This window comes from Ptychodera flava, chromosome 15, assembly GCF_041260155.1.
Source record: "Ptychodera flava strain L36383 chromosome 15, AS_Pfla_20210202, whole genome shotgun sequence".
Lineage (NCBI taxonomy): Eukaryota > Metazoa > Hemichordata > Enteropneusta > Ptychoderidae > Ptychodera > Ptychodera flava.
The window spans coordinates 31,401,028-31,423,706 of record NC_091942.1 but is presented as its reverse complement, the minus strand read 5'-3'; the positions used below and the strand labels follow the sequence as shown (position 1 = coordinate 31,423,706).

Here is a 22,679-nt window from a genome sequence, read left to right as displayed (position 1 = left end):
TCAATGTGCAATTGCAAAATGGACTGGGTTTTCAAAGCTCATACTGTGTACCAAGCAGTTCACACGTTTTTGGTGAGAAGCCATATATGAATTTTTTTTTTCCTGTTGGCAAGCAGTGCACACAGCACAGGTCAGGCTCTGCAAGCCTTCAAAATTGGCTCAATGCATCAATATTTGTGGGTACGCATCCAAAGGTCTGAAACCTTTTTTTCAACTTTGACCTGGATACAAAGTGATGAGGCTGTTCGTATTTGGATATACTATTTGCTGATATCCATGGTTAATTTGTACCCAAACACACTACATTGCTAAACCGCTGCTATGCCATTTCTGGCATTCCAAACTTACTTGAGAGAAATTTGTTTTCAAAAATACACACATTAGCATTCTCTGTAAAGTTCTTAGTAGATATGTGTAAGCCAACTGTGTGCCGGACAAACTGGCCGCAAGATCACTCGGAGAATACTTCTCATTGTGAAGAAACTGGATGTATAAGGACGCTCCAAAAACACTATCATTATGCAACTTGAAGTACTTGTTGGTAGCACATTTTGTCTTTTCATTTGAAGTTACACAAGATTTGATCAAATCATTCTCTACATAGTGGGCAATGACATGGTGTGTTTCAGTCATTTGTGACAAATATTGACTTTTCTATTCTAAATCAAAATTGGTGTAAAGTGTCACAATACTTATTGAAGTCTGCATATCTCTGCAGCATGATTTCAGCTCACTAATACTGATATTACATTTTTTCCACCAAAACGTGGGAAAGCACACATTCTATACAAAACACTCACACAAATTATGAAAATAAAATGGTATATACATTTGAAATCATTAGAATTTGTTTTAATTTGGCCAATATGTACATAATAGTATTTCACAAAAATATTGGTGCTGTCATTACTGTTAGGTATAGAAAACTTTTAACACAAGAACAGTGAAGTATCGTAAGATAGGGCATATCCAATTCTTTAGGATGCTAGATATGTTTTGTCTCAGGAAGTAACCATCTCAAATACTTCCACAAGGTTGCACAGAAAAAAAGTAGCCTACATGAAGGTGTTGTTCCCAGATAGCCCTTGAGACTTTCCATCCCTGTATAGAGTGACATCCTTACTGATAACAATGGGGTAGGGACAAGCCATGGTGACAAAAAGGGTTACTCCCAGCAACACAAAGGAATATGATCTAACTCTGCAAGAGTTTTTAAAATTTCTCATTTCACTTCAAAACAATCGGATCTTTTTTTCCAGCTGACTGCGCAACAGGCATGGCATCTCGCTGGAATCATCAAGATAGAAATATTACACAACCAACAGATGGTAATGCTTTCAACTTATAAAGTGATATTCATAAATCACAAGATGTATTGCCCTGTAACTGAGAACAACTCGTGTGTTAATTTGCGGTGATCATGGGGTAAAAATCCCTTAAGCTCTATAGCTGCATGAAACTCCTACAGGTTCCCATCACATTAATTATTTTTGCTTCGCTAACTCAGAAAGTCTAGGTTTGCCATCTTTGAAAAGTTTTAAAAACAAATAAAGTCACTGACAAAGAAAAATTATCAAACAATTCTGCAAATGTGCTCTGAAAAATAATTCTGATGGCTCAAGTTTAACAAAAATATTTAATCTTTGTTGGGTTTTAAATCCTGCAGTACTTTTTCACAGCTGCTCAAGTTCTTCATTCCTTATACTGTAAGCTAATACTGGAGTTTATCTGATGATATACCTTTTCCAGAAACAGTGCATGATTCTGGAGTTTACAGTCAGAGCCATGTGTACTGTTTTATGAAATCAGAACAAAGGGTTACAAAAAGATTACCAGAAAACATTGAACTGTACCAAAATAAAAAATCTCGCTTTCGAAACCATCATCTGTGCATTTGAAATATACGTAGAAAAAACGTGAAATGTGAACAAGCCAGTCCTCATTTTCGTTATTCACTACTGACATTTTCCGACGATAAAACCTGTAATCTGGTTAATGATATAAATAATAAAAAATAACATTACAGGTCAGTTATATCACAATGGTTTCTACAACAACACAAAAAAGGTTCTAATTCTTACATCATCCAAGTTAAAAAAGAAACTCATGAAACAGAATTGGCAGTAACGGTAGCGTTTATCACAGAAAATTAAAATGAACTAAAAGACTCCCCAAGGATACAACATGGAAGCCTTAAACACAGTGAGAACAGGAATACAATTTACAAAAAAATATACAATTGTTTTCTTTTTATTATACAAGTTGAGTTAGATTTTTGCTTGTGGCCTATTGCACTTGATGTGTCCATCGTCATGGCTGTAACCATGACAATTTGGCACTCCCTTCATCATAACTATATACATGATTTGCAGATTTGACGTCCAGTGTCAGTGTTCACCCTTTACAATGAACTCAAAAAAGTTTTCTCAGTTTAGCAAAAAAATAATGTTAAAAAAGAACACAATATCTTTCTCTTATTCTTGCAAAATTGAATTCTAGATTGCCCTAGGTTTCAAATCATTGTCAAGTGTACTGCCCTGTTAGGGGACGGGTTCCCAAAATAAACACAGGATGTGATGAGAAAGTTATTGCAATAAATTTACTGGAGTCAAAGCTTGCAAAATGGTTGAACAAGCCCACTGAACTCCATGTTCAACTGATGAGATAAGATTCCAGAAACTTGTGTACAAAGTTGTAAGTGGTTATGACGCCTTCAATGCTCCCAGTGGGACTCTACAAGTGAAACAAACAAGCCCTGGGTGATTATCCCAAAAAGTATTCTTAATTAACCCTTATTTAATTGGACTTTGTTTCAAACAAAAGTGTGCTCAATTATTTTTCCCGGCTAGGGGTCCTTTTACCAGCAGGGGAAGCAACCAGGGAACATGTTGTGGAGTTGTAGATCTATGAATTAGATGGGGATTATCATCAGGATATGTGGCATTTTGTCTTGTCATTAAATGTTCTCAGCTCACAGTTATATTTTCACAGTGCAAGAGTTAAAACAACTCAGAAGGTAAACATCAAATCACTATAGAGACAGAAAAACAATACTCGATAGCAACACATTTGCTGGGTGGTGATGGCTGAATTAAATTACCTTCTGATCGAACTGAATTTCACTGACAGTTTGTTTTCTGCCTGTAACACCTCAACAGATTTCACAGATTCAAGACAACTAGAACATGCACCCTTGAAGTTCCAAAAAAGTAACGTGTATCTTCAGACTTCTGATAAGCATTGAACAGATGATTTACTAAATGAAGTGGATTCCAGGGACAGAGTTTGGACTGTTTCTAACAAAAGCTACGCACACTTTCAACAAAATTCTGAATGGCCAAAAAAAAAAACCTCTTGGGAGTGGGACGATTTTTAATTCTCTCCATCTTGTGTGAGAGATGACAAAACTGAACACAGCGGCAGACAATTCTGTCTTGATGGTTTTAGATCCAATGTCCAGATTCCTTGTCTTGACAAATGCAAGTAAGTGCAGAACACTAAAAAAAACTTCATGTTGAAACAACTTCGTCAAAAAAGTGAAGGTGATCTGAAGGATATCTCCATTGGTTCCACTTGATGGATTCTGTGCAGTCTGAATGCAGTGTCTTTGATCTCGGTGATATGTTAGTACTGTTTACTCCATGGTCGGTGCGCACACCATGATCTTGGATATGACATAGCTATCACACATTGTGACAAAACTTTAACATTATATGCTATCGGCAGTGAGAATACTTTACATCAGAATGGTTGACATGGAATCGCAGGTTTGTTTTTACTCCTTCAATTCTCAGTACTGTGAATAACTTCACTCATGTCGCACTCATTGAGTCCTCTCTCAGTCATTGCTCTCGCCAGCTTCCTAAACTCTGAAAACCTGGGTGCACACAAGAGTCTGTACTTCCCGAGTCTTACACTGCCCGTCATCAGGAAGTGTCCTTCTCCGTGCCTGACTCCACACTTCAGAGGCATGACTACCGTGCCGGTGTAGCGGCCGGGTTTTACTTCTGTAAAAATGTTCTCAGCCTGATTGTAAATGTGTCCTATCGAGAGTTTGATGTGCGTCTCTTCATTCTCCCGATCATCACTGACTTCAGCTATTTTACTTTTTATAACTGAAAAAAAAAGGAATGAAAGGACTTGGTTAATTATAGATAAAGACAGCAGGAAGTCATATAATTCATATGATCCCATTTCCTTTTGTATGATGTGTATTATATATTTACTTGTCAAAGTATCAACACTTTCAGGTCAAAGCCCTGCAAAAGTTTATAAATGTCGCTATAGTTTATAATGTGGAGTTACTTTTAGAAATAATCTGTCACCTCTCTTTATAACAATACACACAACTTCTGCTGGACATAAAAACCTTCAGGACCTCTTTCCCCTGACATAAATTTCGGGTTCTCTAAACAGTCGGCCGCAGTATTTACAGTAAGTTGCATTTCCAGACAGGATGTATGACGAGAGAGAAGGTGGTGTTTGGAAAGTGGGCTCCAATTTACAACATCATCCACTAAACTTCAAGGTTTATCGGCGATAAAGTAAACCCACACACACAGAGTGCCTGGCACATGTATCTCTCTATAGCTGGCTCAAACTGAAATTGCTCTTAAGAACCAAGTTTTGCATCCAAACATTCGATCAGACGACAGTTTTTTACATCTTATTTTGACAGAAACCCTAAATATCTCTATCAAGCCGCAAGTTTACCTTTCCAGTTCTAGTATACAAAACCAACAAAATTATTACCCCTTGTGAGAGAAGACTGTATATTTATCTGACAGTGAGGCTTCAGTGAACTGAAACACACTCCTTGAAAAAACTACTCTTCTCATTAGAAATATATTGTATTTGTAAATCATGTCAAGTTATCTATACAACTGACCAGAAAACATCACCTAAAGAGCAGCACAGTGAAATGTTTGAAACATTCAAATTTACCCAAACTTAAAAAACAGCCCACCCATCCAGGGCCAATCTTCTGAGATGAAGTTTGAGTCAATTTACTCTACATTGAAATTAAGTCGCCACCTTTGGCCATATTGATATTGGAGGTAACCATAACAAGCCTTGCCATAATAATGGAAGCCATTGGGCTTTTCTCTCTTCTGGTATCAAATATTCATGAACTGCCAGTACATTGTCCCATTATACCCATGAGGGTTGTCTAAATTCTAGTAAAAATTGCCGGTCACATTTGACAATACCGAGTCACTTGCACCTGTTTAGACATGTTCATTGTTTTGTACGGACAGCATTGGAAGCTTGCCTCGTGCCCCTAATACAAAATTGATTTTCTCCCGAGCCTAGTGCAAGGTCCTACAAGCGTCTCATCCTACTATTGGAAGCGCCTTTTCTTTTCAAGGAACGTGTTTTATCCTTCACACAATAACCCTCCCAAGCCATTCAATACAGTCCCATTCAGTAGTCCTGGATGCACAATACCTCACTTGTATTGATTTCTGAGCCAACACGACTGTCTCTCTCTCGACGCGCATTGTGTTTGGCGTGCGTCGAGCTTCAGAGCAGACTGACACTGTCAACTGACGTATCCAAGAAACAATTGTGAAGAATTTTCGATTCGTAAATGACCATCGATTAGTATGTGTGACAAACTTGTGCCACGTTCTGATAATAACTGTCAACCAGACAGTCATGAAAGACTACGAAAATGCCTGTTGATGATCAAACAAGTTGTCACAAAGCGCTTTGCTGATCGCTCTAATTCTCTCAATTTGTTGTTGATGAGCTTAAAAATTGGAAAGAAAGAAAGAACATGGGAGAAACTGAGGAAAGGACAACTAGAATTGTTTGCTATAATTGTGTTGAGCCCTATACTGTAATCTCTAGATCCTCTTTACACACACAGTTGGAAATGGATGGTCAAACACAGATATTGGCCTAAATACACTCATTGTGAAGGAAAATTGTCTTACAGTCTCGCTGATAAAAATGGCAAAAGTTCCTCAAAAAGAAAAGCTTCCATGACTGGTTTCATACAAGCGTTTCCTGCATAACATCTTTATACCACGAAACTACATTTCCTCATACTAGAGCATATAATCAGAAAGCGAGTTTGTTCTCTGAAAACGGTACAAAAGTGAAATGAGTTCTCTGAAAACAGTAAAAAAGTGAAATGAAAACTCCAGAACCACAATCAACTTTTGCACCAATGGACAGTCAGTGTCTCCAACATGAAGAACTTCAACAGGAAAGAAAACTGACAGCTTCAGAGGAACCATCAAAATTCCCAAGATGCACTGCATATTTTCCCCCTCTTCTGTGAATGGTGAAGGTGGTACAAAGTACTCTCTGTTTTGACACAAGCTTTTTCAAAAAGCACTCTCTGTCGCCATACACCAGAAATTCCTGGTTGGTCCAGAATCGAGCTAATATATTTTCAGTTTTTTTGACGCCCTAAACACCTAACAATTTCACAGGGTGATTGAAGACTTGGCCTGTTTGGCTGCAGGAAACACTCAAGACATTCTAATACCACTACTGTTTAATTTCCATTCTCATATTTACCCTGAGGCAATAAACACTTTTATAGACGCTCTTCTGAACTTGAATAAACAAGCAGAAATGCTATAAAACATCATTGGTAAACAGGCCCGGATTTTTCCTGCAGACCCAAAGACTCTTTTATCACTGTTTGCACAATCTTATCATATTGACTCCAGTCCAAGACACTCACTCAACTTTGTACATGTAAAGTACAACACAATATCAAAATAATTTCACCAAACAATTCAACATTCACAATACAGCATGATAAATGATTATTTGCCAAAAGTAGACTGTAACAGTGTTCTCCACAGCTAGGGAAACAGGGTTGGTTAATTTGCATAACAATGTGTAATATGCATATTCTTTTGTTGTGAAAATGCATTCTTTTGTATTGTTATTATCATATGATTAGCATGCTCCAAAAATAGAGGGTTGGCCCACCCCTCAAAACTCCCTCGTGGTGAACACAGCTTTACTATGCAAAACTCAGCCACTGAAACAAACTTCATCATATCAGAACCACCAAAGCCCTGAAAAACTCTCTCATGCTTTTGTTTGAATAAAATCTAAACAAACAGACCCGATCTCCTTCAGGTCCAAAATCCTTTTCTTCTTCCAGATGTGAATTAGCTGGGAAGTAGGTACTGCCTCCCTTTAAAGAGGTCATTGTTACATCCTGAAGTTAAAAGTCCCTCACAAAGACTCAAGGAATGAGTATTTTCTTTGTTACTACTTACCAAAATCACTTGCACAGAAAGCTGTCATGAGTTCCGTCTCATTACACGGCCTGCAATCTAAATGAAAGAATAAAAAATAGTTGAGAAAAATCAGTAACCATCCCACAACATTTGATAATTACATAAATGACATTTTTTTAGACGCAAACTGTCCAGTCTCATTAGAAAATATGGCATTCCACAAATTACTCTTCCAATAACACCGGTGTCATCCGATTATCTACCTCCCCCTCCCCCAGGATTTAGATCAATGCCCTTCATTCTTAGAATATCCTTTCAACCTTAACCCAATCCTACCCTTGTTCAGCAACAATCAGAACTTGTCCCTTGGAGGGAGGAGTGAGGCCATGGGATGCAAAAATGTTGATGAGGAGAATGACTTCAAACCAGAGTACCTATTGCAGAATATTTTTAGCATAGACAATAGACATACCAGAACTACTTAAAAGCTCTTGGTACAGTTTTATCGCTATGATATGTGAGTACATTGAAAGTTTATCCTTTTTGGATGTAATACTCTGATAACAAAGTTTTGATGCTGAACTCAAAGATAAGTTGAATTACGGGATAAATCTCTTGGACTGAGTTTTTGTGGAGTGTTGCAATTATGCTGTGGATGTGCACGCCAAAAAAACCAATGAATATTCATGTGTGTATAGTTTTGCTACAAAGCCTGAAGGCACGGGCACTTTGTGTGTTCTGTGAAATGCATATACAGTTTTACAAGTGCTAATCCGGTGGAAACACAAGCTATCAGATAGTGCTCTTTGTAATTGGGACTAAATTACATGGATTTCGGAGATCATTAATACATTGGGAATCGGGTTAAAGTAAATTATCTGTTTCAATCCTGCAGAAGTCCTGCTAATGGAGGTGATGGGGCTCGGAGAAGACTTTTATTGGGTGGTCAACTTTTGTGACTGAGTAGGATCAGATGTAAAAGTCTAAAGTCCTGAACTTGCACGAAGGCACCTACACTACACACATGGTAGACGATGATACCCTTGCACTCAGACACTGCTTTTACAGTGAGACAAGATGCAGATGTTACATGTCAAGTTTACTTTTATCGTCCCCGCCGTGTTGCAAGGCCAAATCCAAAGCTGGCATAGATTTTTGAAACTGTTGCCAAACAAAAATAGCGGACAACATAACAGTAACATGCCAAACAATGGAAAAATCTCGCACCTCACGTAACACACCCCATGCCGACATTCCATAAGCTGCTCCTATATTTGATTTGCCAACAATACCTGTTCTCTGTCAGTTGAATTGTAATAACGGTAATAATTTGAAAATAATCTACTCTCTGTTCCTTTAGTTCTCTAAAATCCCCCGTCAAAATTATGTTCATCCAATTGCAGACAAGACCAATGGCTGTCCATATTAGACTCTGCATGCAACTACTGGCGTACTTCATTTGCAGAAATGATTCGAGCTACTCTGCCAGCCTATTTCCTATTCAAACAATCCTCAGGCAAAAAAAATCCAGTACAGGGCTCATTTATCAGCAGTTGTGTTTGCGGCGCACAAGTCACAAACAATACTGGAACACTTGACTGCAGAAGTTGGTTTGCCTCGGAGGGAGGGGGGAGCATTTAAAGCCATAAATATACAGGTAGGAGACCATTGATGAAAGGACAGCTCATTTGTTATGCATAGTTGTATGGGGACTCTGAATCAATGGGCTAGATTGCCTCCAGTCACAATGGAGACACACCTGAGTTTGCCAATGCCACATCGCGGCTTTTCTTCTCTTGGATGTATGACAATTCATTGACCCCGTGTCTTGTTAAAGCAAATGAGAGTGTTAACATTCTCAGCCCACAAATGGGTACCCTGTATTTCAGTAGAATGATTTTTCACCAGCGCAGGAACTGACCAAGTCGGCAGGCATCTTGTTCTATACCACCTAGTAATCTCTGAACACTTCACAATCACTTTAGGGGTAACGGCTCTCATAAAGTAAGGAAAGAATTTTTTCGTCATTTCTGTGCCACTTGGGTTTTGAGGGCATATCTTGTATGCATGAATGGCTCTGTCAAAAGACAAGGTGTTGAGGCATCCGAGTTAAGCATGACCAGGCTAGCATATCCACTAGACATGCAAGAGTGAATCCGAAAACATTCATGGAAAATTAGATGTCACTATCAACACATAGGGGACAGAAAACAGATTACCAAGTCGATGACAAATTTACAGCTGAAGATGAAATAAACCTTTCCTGATGCATCCACCAATCTTCCCAACCCTTATTCACTGAAAAATCACTGAAAAATACTGACCATACACAATAATCGGCAAAACTTTGCAAGTCCCCTTCTGATTGTTGCCCTATCTTTAGAACAAAAATCAGTGCACAAATAGATTTATCACTGGTTAATAAAATATTTTTTTTGTACCGGATTAAAGTCTGGACAGACTTATCTTCAGCTGGAGATAACTGTCACAAAGATATGATTGAGATACAGGTCCAATAGTTACACAGTGATCAAACCTAGTTAAGCTCCCTGTCTTTTGCGGCAAGAGACAGATTCATGACGGGGTTATTCTGAGCTCTAATACCATGGTCACTATAGAATTTTAACTGGTTTTTTGCATCGTCACTGCTGTGCTAAACCATAAGCAAATACAGGCTGTCGCAAGGTTTGAAAGCAGTGCTGTGTGCTCTAAAACATTGCCCATAATCTTAGAAAGCCATCAGATTACCGTTGCCAGCCTTATGGGGGATTTTCATCATGTTTCATCCGTTCCAGAGGTTACCTGTCACCGGCCACAGCAGTGTCACTGACCCCTCTTTATTTGTCAGTGGACGAAGCAAATATTTGCCAAAATCTACAATTTCAATTTTACCCAACTGAGAAGTTTGCCGATCTGGCTCATTTATGTGGTCATGCACGCTCACTTTTACAAAAGTTTGAACAATACTGGCGCAATGCCAAGGGGACTTAGAAGGTAAGAGAGTGGTTTTTCTGCACCCTTGTGCATTCAGGTCAGATCTTCCGAGACAGACCAAGACTAATAGAATGTTGTCAATATTACCAAAGTCTACCAACGTTCAGCACCGCACTTCTCAACTTTTCAAACTGTTGATGTTATGAAACCTTGACACAAAAAACAACACGTCCCGTCAAGTACCCTTGAAATCAGCAAATTGCACTTTGCTTCTATTTGGCGGGAAAAAATATCTTCAAGTGGACAGCCCTGGTGCTGTGGACCCCCAGCAAAGCATGCTGGGAGATGTGCCCCTGTCAGAGTGGTTTGGTCTGTCAGTCCAATATCTCAGAGTGGTTTGGTCTATCAGTCCGATATCAAGTGGGATTTGAATGGTCATTCGTTGATAAAACTCTGGTCAACATTCCAACACTGGCAAGGTACACTTTAATCTCATTTTTGTGCCACATTAATTCTTCTCGTACTATAAAACATTACCATGTCACCTGTATTAATCCAAAACATGGCATTTGTAATACAAAAGTACGACGACTCTTGTCCAACCGATACATATGGTCTCTCCAGGTACCCTATGTTCAGCGAGCAACCCCTGTATTTAATCAAATCTTCAATCACAACATTGCAGTCAGAAAACTCAAAGTCCATAGCCGTATTCTATCAGTGATTGAGCCTTGAACCATGAGTATTCTGACAAACATATAAATGTTCAAGTTTACCATGCTTTATCATTTAATGCAACCAGAGTCTAGACTCTAGCCAGTTGAATCAGGCTCTGCAAACTGGTGTTTTGGAGTTTGCCGAGCCCAAATTGGCTAGATTTTAGACAGACGCCACCATGTCAGATCTCCTGGACTATTTTTGGACTTATCAGGCTTTACATGCAACACATATTCACTATCCCTCCAGGACTGATGTTTTTTTTTGATTTTCCCAAGATTGATATACACAGTCCAGATAGATATTTAGTAGCGCACATTACAAATTATTGCCCCATTTTTATGGCTAATATTTCAAAATGATATGACTTTCAATACTGGTGGTCTGTGCGAGTAATGTTGATGATAAAATATGAAACTTTTATTGATGACCAGACCAACGATATCACGTCTCCGACGTGAGTCATCCTAGAACAAGATTTGTCATTGTATGACTGATGTTCTGACGTAAGTCTGTTCTCAGTTTAACCATGTTTCCCTCGGTCAACTGCCCTACATGGTATTGTGTTTCCAGCAAGCTCTTTATTTTGATGATCAGCACAATGAGTGACTAATTCTTCACAGGGTGATCAACACAAAAACAACAGATAACATTTGATCTTAGTTTCTCAACGACATGGGAAAACTTTGCAACATGGTGTTGGTTCATTGGTGGGACACAGTCACCTATTTCACTCATGTTTTACTTTCTAATTTTCCAAGATTGCTATGGATTTTAGAATTCTCTAGATCAGCTTTATTTTAGAGTCCGCAAATCAGCTTTTTGCCTCAGTGTATGTATATCTGGTTGTGTATGTCTGATCTTTTAACACACACACACACACACACACACACACACACACACACACACACATTGTCATTTGCCAACACACATTAATCTATACATATTCACACACATAAGCATACATTTGCACATGCAACACACTTGAACATCCACAAATCCACATTTAATACTCAGTACTTGTTCTGGCTGGCTGACAAAGAAGAGAGATGTCCTGGCAACGGAAGGCAAATTACACTGAAACACTCTAACTGCTGAATTACTACCTTTAACATCGATTTTACTCTACTTGAAAAAATGTCATCCTCAAGGTGAATAAACAGTAGCTGTGGAGATAAAATGTGACCTATTTCCGCTCTCTTAAGGTTCTCCAGTCAATGCTATCTATATCGTTCTGAAATGTCTTAATGTGTTTCTTCTCGTGAGCCTCGCTGTTCCTAACCTACTAAAACAAACCTAAATCACCCAGGGCATCAGGTTGGACACAGCAGAATTCTGCAACAAGTGTAAACAATGGGGCTGTCTCTGCCTGCCCAATTGTTTTATTTGACTTGTATATCTGGACTGTGTGCCGTGTAAACAACTAACAATGCACGAAAAATAGAAATAATGGGTCTATGATGACAGAAATATGGTTGGATTGACAAAGTACAAACACGATACAAGGACCTTTCAATTGTGGCCACACTGCTGTGACAACCTTGTAAACACAACTTGTTTTCCCCACCTCGCCATGGAGCCCAGGTTCACCAAGCAAGTTGCCAGGGAAACCATCCATCTGAACTAGAAGTTCTCTACCCTTGTTGACTGACACTCATACTACAGAAATAAACTCTATTGTGCTGTTTACACAAACTTGAATGTTGTGTGTGCTGAAATTAACATACCTAGCCATGGACCGATCTCTGTCAACTCGTGCATGCCCTGATAATTTTATAAAATACCCACCACCGAGAACCTGGACCAAAAGATAACTAATAGATAAATCAATCCTTACACATATAAACTCACCAGACTGACTGAAATTCAACCCTACCATTGTGAATGGTTTATGTTCTCTGTCACTGACCCCTTGCCATTAATCAGGGTTTCCTCTGATTTTGCTTGTTACCCCCAAAAATAGCTGACTATTCTTTGTCCATTTGAGATGATTATTTGATACTTACTTGGTGTGTCTACATTTGTATGCCTCTACCACCATGGCATGAAGATGCAGACTTATTTTTGTTTGGTCAGATGTAAAGTTGCTGGTTATTGGCCCAGCCTGATTCCTGGATTTGCTTTTTATCGTCAACATCATCAATGATTTTGTATTGAACACCTGTGATACTATTTCAATCCAAATCCCTCGTTAGATGTTCCTGACCCCTATCCCACCTTACCCCGTCCCTCCCCTCCCCTCCAAAGTTCAACAAATGTTGCTGTCTGTCTGCTTGTCTGTCTGCCATAATTAGAACCATATCTGGAACGGACCAAAACCTTCCTGTGTGTCAAAACCCTCTGGCTAGCAGTCAATCTCTTTCAGCCAACAAAGAACCCACTCACACAAAATGCACCTCCGCCACAGATCATTCTCAAGACTCTCGTTGTTTTTCTTGTTAAAGGCTTGTCCACTGTTGAGAACTCATGTTTACACATTTGGTAAAAATTGTCCTTTACAATTTGCTACGCGGTTGCAGTGTCGGTCAATGTACTGTCACTTTTGTGCCTTGCCATACGCTATCCAACACACACAGATCTTAGGGTTGCCTCAGGCCATGCTTTTCATACTTGACACAACAGAAAATCTTCTTGACTGCAAACATAATGTTTTGTTGTTTTCTTCTTACAAATTATTGCTGCTTCTAAGAACGAAAGCATCCCCCAAGTACTTCTAGAGATTACTATAAAATCCAGACAAAATGATTCTCTGTTGTTTTGTTCAAGCCATCTTTTGTTTCGTAAGGCCATAACATCACGGCACTTTCAACAGATTCCACCTGACCAAGTGACACTGCATCAGAGGGCATTGAAATGGCCTCCTAAAAGCACATTAAACGCTTTGGGAACGTTCTCACACAACTGACAAGCTCAGCTGGGCAAGTAATTTCCAAGCATGCACCACCCCGAATATGTTATATGCGGCCCAAGCACATATGCTGGGTCACCTCTCAGGGGCAAGCGATCAATTTCAATAACCCCCATGCTATTTCCACCGATTTTCTCACCAACCAGATGTACGCTGTTCAAAACATCAAAGTTCCTTGCCTGACCTCTGGTAAACCCCCATGCAACAATTTACCAGGAATACACACACACACAATTCACGTGAGAAAGAAGAAAATACATTCCCGCGCTTTGGAGACCAAGTGGCTCAGTGGGATTCAATGGAGCTCAAGAATTCTCCAAACAATGTGTACTGTACTTTATAAAGCCTGCCGTACATAGGCCAGGGTTTCACCAAGATTCTCCATTCAGCGTAGTTCTGTGGCTGAGAAAGCCAGTAACCTCTTGTCCTAGGTCTCTGCATTCACATGCCTTTCAAAAGAAGTTTTTTGAAAAACAATCAGATTTCCAAGACGAGTTCTGATGGTATCTTGTGTTTCATTGAGGAATTACCTCAAACACGTAAAAGCAGGAACAGCAACACAGAATACAGTTCAACTGAAGAGTGGTTAAGCTTCAGAAATAAGCTGTCAGTCAGCCATTTCCAAGTTCAAGACTGGCAAAGGTGGCAAATAACCCTGCCAATACCATTAACACTGAGTTGGTGCCACTGTGTGATAGCTGCCGAAATCTAAAGATCACTGTTTTTTATTTTGGCCAAGACAACAACATCAAAGCATGTATTTGGTGGGGGATGACCCCACCCCTCTCAAAGTTCTACTACTAGCACAAAAAAGTGACTTGATTCACAGAAAGAAAAAGGTTTGTTTGAAGCCAATTACCAAGCTTTTTACAATTTCAGTGAAAGGGTCTATCCAGGTCACATGATTGGTCAGGTCATGTGATCAGCAAGGTCTCCACATACTGTCTGCAACCTGTCATGCTCTGAAGTATTGTCCATGTACATATTAATGATCATATCTAAATCAATTACTATAAAATGTTTGAGGGGACAACAAGACCAGGCACAGATTGTTTTGGGGAGGGGCAACACATTCACATTGACATACATCATAACTTCAGTTTTCTGCTGACATGTTGCCTAGCAACCTTTTATGCGCAATTCTATACTCTGTGAACACTTGTACATAAAGCAATGAGGTCGGGACAAATTGAGACATCGTACCAACATTAAAATGCTAATGTACACGGGTTTGTCTTGTTCAAAGTCCACCACCATCAGGTACCCTGGAAAAAAGACACTTTTGACAGCTGGGAAACATGTTTCCCTAGTAACCAACCCTCCTGTCATCTGTGGAAGCCTTCTATGGCACAACAACAGTACATTCAATGACTTCAAAGCTTCGAAACCAAAACTCAAATTCCAATCACACTTAAAAAGCTGTCGCACAGAACTTCTTGTCACTTGAAGACAGACAAGGCAAAGCCCTGTACAAGTTGGACCATCAACAAAGTAAACGCTCATTAGAGCCCATGAATGTTAGCCACCAAATACTACTTTCAGCTCCTTCACAAAATCGACCTTGGTGATTCTAAAGTGCTGGCTTCTGTGCTATCAATGCACTGTTAAATTGCGCAAACCAGAGAGAACACCACAGAGCTGAAATTTAACTGTTCCAGTTTTCAACACCTGACACATGGAAGCGGTTTGCCAACTGCTAGATGACACCCTCCCCACAAATAGTCCATTCATCGATTTATTACTTTTGAATTGAAATAAAACCCACCCCCCTGTAGGCACGCAATTGCACCTTGTGACATACGATATGGTCCAACTGACAGGGCAGGACAGGTCGACCCACTCAATGCTACCTGCATATTGTTGCCACTCTCTCTCTCTCCATGAAAGCCTGAAACCTATTCACCAAGGTGTGTGCGAAGCCCTCATTACTATGCACTTCAACACCGATTACATGACCAACTCCCAGTGTACTGTAGTCTTTGCAACATGAAATCTCGAACCAACGCTCACCACCATCTAAATACTCCAAACAAACAAACAATAAGTCTCTGAGCACACTCCTCCATTTCCACAGCCCGTATGTACGCCATAAAAACTTTTGGAAACTTTACCAAGAGTGGTAGAAGTCTTATACCTGAGGATGAAGTCCTTGAATCAGTCATACAGTGAAAAAAATGAAGTCAGAATTCACACACAACTCGCTAGAGAATGTCATAGTAAATACCTGTATGGTATGTGAATTCTCAAATCAGGCAACTGGCATCAACCCAGGCCAAAACTGGTTTCACAAATCCAGTGCGCGTTACTCACCTTTAAACACATCTTTTTTGCTGTTTCGATTTTTTAACTCCAGCGAGTAATCAAAGGAGACTGTCTTTCTTTTGCCATCCACATTGGGCATGGCTTCCACAAAGAGGGTGGCTTTCCCGTCCCTGGAATCAAAGCAATATGTCCTGCTAATCTGTCCTTGCTTGCTGTCCGTGCCGGTGCTCCCATCATCCCTGCCTTGCTGTTGGGGATGCACCACGAGCTCCAGCTTATTTTTCCCTTGCACGTACACACTGGCACCGCTGAAGTGAGAGGCAGGCTTGATGCATCCCTGGAAGTCTCGTCCAGAGGTACCATCCTGGAATGTTATCCTTATTGCACCATAGGCATAGTCCCAGTCGACGTGTCCCCTTGAACATCGCAAGTAAAGTTGCTTCACGCTTTTCACCTGGGGATCATGTGGCAACCCACTGAAATGTAAAGAAAATGAACATATTTATGATAATTTCATCTTCGTCATCATCACGATCACGATCCTTTGATACGATCGTTTTTCAAAAGTGTGTGTGCAACGTATCTGAAGTCAAACCATGATAGAACCAGAGTGTTGCATGTATTGAACACAAGCCAGTTCATTGCTCTTAAAGTATAGTGTTGTGCATGTGGTTCCGAGTAGTTTCATCACGGGTTTGAGTTACCATGGTTTCATCAAGGAAACGACGTGTACACGTAACAAAAAGTATATCGAAACTTTCCTTGGAATATCATGGATAATTTTATCCGTCCCATTTCACTCTCATATCAAAATTCTTCTCCACTTCAGCAAAACATATTTTGAATTTCCGTTCGTCTAAACAGACAATTCCCCCCACTGAGCAAAGCATTCGCGACTTTTTGCCGTAATTCCGTATTATTTCGCCCATCTCACACATGCAGACCATTTGCCCATTACGTGCATACGATCTACATGCCTATCAATGAGCGGGGCTCCGCCCTATCCAGCCGAGGAAAAAAATTGTCCCAGCATGTGGGAACCTACTGGAAAGTGTACATATTGTCATCAGCTATTGTATGAAATGTGCTAATGTTATCTCTTTTGTAGCAGACTTTTTCACTCAAAGTACAACTAAGTATTTGCTCCCTTTAATTCCATTGTCGTTGTTTATTACCGTGCACAGAATTCTGTAATCCGACAAGTTCACCGCGCTCTCTCATTTGTGGAGATATCCAAAGCCGAATTACTTTATCACCGTAACCCTTTCCCCGTTCAAAATCAATGTAGAGAGAATAAATGTCTCTTTGAAGTTCCTCAAACCGCCAATTCCATTTGATACTCAGATTTGTCACAGAAAGAACACAGAGTGTATTCCGATATTTATTAAATTTGCTCGATTGTCGTCCGGCGTGGAAAGTGACAGCGGAAGGCGTTGGGTGATTAACGCGAGAATACGGCCACTTTACGTTGAAGCTGCTGTTCAAGTGTTGAAAATTGACACGAGGCGACCTGGCTGGAGCTGATGGAAAAAACTTAGGACTTCCCGTTTCCTCACACAAACGCGGCTTCCGAGTAGCTTCATATTTAAAAAATATGACGTGAAGAGAAGCAAACTTCAGTGATCGAAACATTGTGTCGAGTTCGTTTACGCTTTCAGATACCAAGGATCATGTTTCCCAATTCAATTAGAAATCTAAGCTGTTTTTTTTCATCTGATCAATCAATAAAAAGCCATAATCTCTATCGAGATTATCTCATCTTCCATGCTCGAGGGGTGTACATTTTGAAGAGTTGGTTACGGGGCTGTGAACAATCGAGAAATGAGAGACGCACTTTTATTTTACAACTCCGGTGGTAAACATTCTAAGTTGACGGTTTGTCGACAGTTTCTGTGTTGCTGCTTACATGATGGGTAAACACGGTACCCAGGATGTTTACACACGATGGAATACTGGAAAACACTGCTCCGCTCATTTATGACTTTTCGGTGACGTCTGGAACGTCCACAGCCCACAGCAACACGTCATCCCAGATGACCGATTATAAGTGTAGCCCTATATGTACACAAGGCGTCATTATCCTGCGAAAATAGACGCCTTGTCCCCATCCGGTCTCGCGACTATTTCACCAGACTTACGATGGCCATATTCTCTCGGAAAAGTTTATCTACTATCGAATGGGTATCAGGGACTGATAGCGAAGCGAAGAACTGCAAGGCTCCCCCCTCCCCCATCCAAAAGAAGAGCGCCTTCTCTCCACCAAATTCACAGTATATGTTCAAACCATGGAGGTAGTAGGAGCTACCTCCATGTTCAAACTAAGTTGTCAACACGTTACGGTACTTCCTGTCTTTTCAACTGTCACAGCCACACTCCAACGGGTCCAGTTCCCTGACAAACACCGTGCATGGGGAGATGGACGCATTTATGCACCCTTTTGGTTCATTGAAGGGATGCTTTAAAATCATCAATGAAAGGCATTTTTCGGAAAGAATCCTAAAAAGTGTGGCAATTTTGTGTCCTTGGAAACATCGTTTTTTTCCCTTGATTGTTCGCTTTCAAGGCCCGATTCTTCTCAAAGCAAGGAGACAATCTAATTTGCCTATTCACCTCCGCGTTTATACAACTCGGGGAGCAAATTTAAATGACCCACACTTGATGTTTCTCCCACGGTCAAACTACCGTGTACAGGTGTACATCACCTTGAGAATGATCAGTAAGCTGTCAACGAGAACTTTGACACCTCATAATCTGTTGTGTGTTATTTGCAAAGCATTCTCTGCTTCTAAAAAAATTGTGAAACTCCTGGAGTCAGAACGCTTTAAATTAAATTTTAATTGGAGGAATCGACAAATGAGGTCATTTTCAGAGAGATACGGTGCATCTTTTACGAAGCTGTTGAGCTTACTTAACATTGTAAAGCAGGTAAAAATCGCCAGAAGTGATATTGCGGGACTGACAAAAAGCCTCGCGTTTACTCCACCAGAAACAGGTAGTTTTGTGTTTCGTCATCTGACCCGTATCTCAGCGTCTCTGGAATAACTTAAGTGCAGAATGCCCTATGTCCATTCCACACGCTATTGACGGCTACAGTGGCCGATTCGTCGTCACAGAGCTGAAAAAAAATAGCTGAAAGAAAAACAGAATTGGCATTGCTGGCGATAAACCACGCCAGCTATGGTTTTCCTAAACAGCGCTGTAAAACGGTCAATAACGTCGCATTTACATTTGTGAACGAGCTGTTCAAGAGAGGTGCGTACCCATCTCAACGGACTTTAAAAAAGTCTGTTGAAGTCCTTTCGGCAAGCTTGGGAATACACCGCGAAATCTCGGCGCGACATCGACATAAAACGTGTTCTTACCTCCCGATCCAATCGCACTCGTCACTCGTGTAATGACAGCGAGCCCAGATAACACAAGTTAAAAGATAGCAGAGCACAAGTCGGCACGCAGCAACACCACCACCGGAACCACAAACCATTATCGCATGTTAAACGTGCCTAGCCCGTGACGGTGCAGATCTCACTACTACAACTTTCCAGCATTTGCCCCGATGTCAACTTTCAAAGACGGCGAAGAAACAGGCGAAACGTCGCTAGCTTGACGGCTACATAACCTCAAGGGTGATTCCGGGATACGGAAAAAACGAACAAGGCAATCTCAGCCTGCCGAACTAGTACTTGTAAACGTATAGAATGTTCCAACACACTGAGAGATCGGATAGTACGTGCCAGTAGAATGTACTACAACTGTGAGGTTGTGTAGTATGTTATCACACAAACTTCGACCCTCTTCGATCGCGGGCGATTCACTCAGCTACGGGGGTGTAGGGAGCTCCGAATATTCAGTGCAACGATGGAACCTGAATTCACTCCAGCATGGTTGCATCTGATTAGTTTAAATTCACTACTAATTCACTTATCAGGCAATCCGGTCATTAGATAATGGACAAATTGTTAGATAACACGCTTTACTACGTTTTACAAATAGAATAATCCACTTTATGATGGCAAAGGACGTCAATCATTGCATAGACTTAGGTGTACCTTGTGCCGAGCCCGCGCTTTAGCACGTGTAAATAATATATTAGAAACCGCCAAGCGAGGAATTTTCATCGATAGCGAGACTTTTAATAGCAGAAACGTGAGCGATGTTCGAAGTTTACTTTTCCATCATCTGATGTTTGTTATAACCCTTTCTTTGGTTAATTTCCACATTTAAATATTAGGCAACCGAGGCAAACACCTTGCGGGCGTATGTCGTGCGCTGGGAGTGATGCCAGCAGAGAAAAATAACAAGTTTATGGCAAATTGCCAGAAAACAATTGAGTTGAAAAAAAGAGAGAACCGAGAAGTGTATTATGACGACAGATAAATATTCTGTGCATTCGCTATTTATCGCGATTGAAGCTGAGTTATCTAAGTCGCAGTTAATTACTCTGTATAATAATACGATTTTGATGTATTGTCAAATTGATAAAGAAAAACAAACCGGCTATTCATTACGCACAAAAGGTAAAATTGATTGGGCAGGTAAGGCCACAATGAATAAACGCACATTATATGGCACATTCAGACTCCTGATAGCCCGAGTATACACTGATTAAGTTTAGCCCTTCACGACAATGGCAACATCAAGTCTGTGGGCAGCATGTATTCTGTAGCCGGGATAATATTTTATTAATAATATTCATTAGTGTGTATGCTTTCATGTTCGGCGTCCGCGATGGATTTACCCTCGTTAAGTGATATAAAATGGTAAAAGTCGATTAACTTACAGGTCCACATCCGTCTGAGAGGCGTTTTGCCATTTGCGGGGTCCGACACAAGTGTAGGGCTTTTCCTCTGTCGAAAAGTACTTCGTATGATTAAATAAAGTTCTCATTAATTGCCGACGTTATGGAAAGGCTTTTCCTAAGTTATCATCAAGAAAATAAGTTGATTTTTCTTCCCTCACAATATAAATTATTGCATAGAATTGTCAAAATCACCGGCCACTGAGCCGCTGGCGCCAATTTCCAATTGGAGTATAATCGCTAAAATCAGACTTTTACTGTTAGACTAAGGGAATCAAATCTTCTTCTGATGGGAAAATTATCTTTCCATGTCTCTCAATCAATTAACTTTTCCCGAGAAGTTTTTTTTATTGTGGAATTGCTGGATAGTACTATATTTTAACCTTCGTTTATTGTAATCGACCGTGGCTTGTATCCCGCCCTGAAATTATATACTGCCATAACTTACTGTGGGAAAGCAATAATTAATGGGGGTTTATATTCCCAACACAGGGGAAGATATCACACATGCTAAAAATAAGGGAGGGCTATATTCTCGCTGTTGGTCGCTTGCGTGTTAAAGTTTGACGTCATTCCGAATGTGAATCCATGATGTGAAATATACACACGTACTATACGGATGAAACAAACAATAAGTTTTACGCGAACCTTGCCTATTTTATTTGCATGCTATACGAATATATATATATTTATCTATGGTGACAAGTGACGGGGGAAGGTGCATTGGGGTGTGGGTCGCGTGCCGCTATATTGTATGCAGCTATTTGACAAAAACTCGACGCAGCTGGAAGGTGATTTGACTGTCGTATTCTCACCGACTTGTGAAAGTTTTCCTCGCAGCCATCTGTCGACCCATTCTGGCTACCGTGGGACTTTTCTCAAGGCGTACGCCGCGCTGTGCAAGCGCTCACATACTGGGCTGCGAGCGCACGCACAGTCGTGGAATCCCCGCGGTGTTGGCCTACTTTAGATAGAATTCGTAGCGAAAAAGTCGCTGAACCAGCCGTTCATCTAGTCTATATTCTGCGCACTAGCACTGGAAATTGTACGATGGTGCAACTTTCTGCACTGGCCGGCCCTGTAGTTTTTTACTACATTAAAAAAAACAGTAAAAGTATGTAAAAATAGTTGAAGTTAAACTAGTATTAAAAATTTAGACTAAATCTTTCACACCGTACATTGGCTCGACATACTAGCTAGACAAGGACTGAGCGACAAAGGCCTACGAACATGCTGTGTTTATACCAGACCATACCAAATCCAGGTATTTATCCCAACAACAGTTTAAAATGGTAACCTTGGAGCATTCACCTAATAGTCGGCGCATTTTTTTTATCAAGCACATCGCTAATGGCAATTTCTGTCCCCCCTTTCACTTGTCTTGTTTGGTTGGGTTCAGTCAAGAGAAAACAAAACGTGGGTCTCTGAGACCACTGTGGTGAAGCAGGTCTCAACAAGTGTACAACGGGAACCATGCCAAAACTTGTCCAGGGCAGTGTACCGAAATTCTCTGTCTATTCTTTCGAAAAGAATGGGAAATAATCGCGTTGTTATTTTCGCAACCTCTTAGTGTTATTGACAGTTTCATTCAGCCAAACAGAAATACTTTCTCCACAAACATCGCCATAGCGTCGGTCGTTCAGAGTGTAGGTCTATTCAAATAACATTTACTACATGTACTACAAGTACGAATGATCGAAACTTTGCGACGAAAATCACCGGCAACAAAGTTTCTCTTTTATCGCACAAGAGACAAGATTCATTCCATTTATCCGTAAAGAAATCCTTTACCACGATTTTGATGAGTGTAGGTCGGTTAACTGTTTGTTTTTACGGGGAGGGGGCAAAATAA

At 40.4% G+C, this 22,679-nt stretch overlaps 1 protein-coding gene across 1 annotated transcript; it reads right to left on the bottom strand.

The window, feature by feature from the left end:
• Positions 1-826: 826 nt before the first annotated feature.
• On the bottom strand, positions 827-19,822 carry LOC139151870 (meteorin-like protein). The gene is made up of 4 exons (XM_070724899.1): positions 19,395-19,822; positions 16,081-16,508; positions 7,251-7,307; positions 827-4,115 (listed from the first exon to the last, which is right to left on the bottom strand). Exons 1-4 carry the CDS (start codon positions 19,511-19,513, stop codon positions 3,784-3,786), a joined length of 936 nt encoding a protein of 311 aa, XP_070581000.1. The 5' UTR covers positions 19,514-19,822; the 3' UTR covers positions 827-3,783.
• Positions 19,823-22,679: the final 2,857 nt, after the last annotated feature.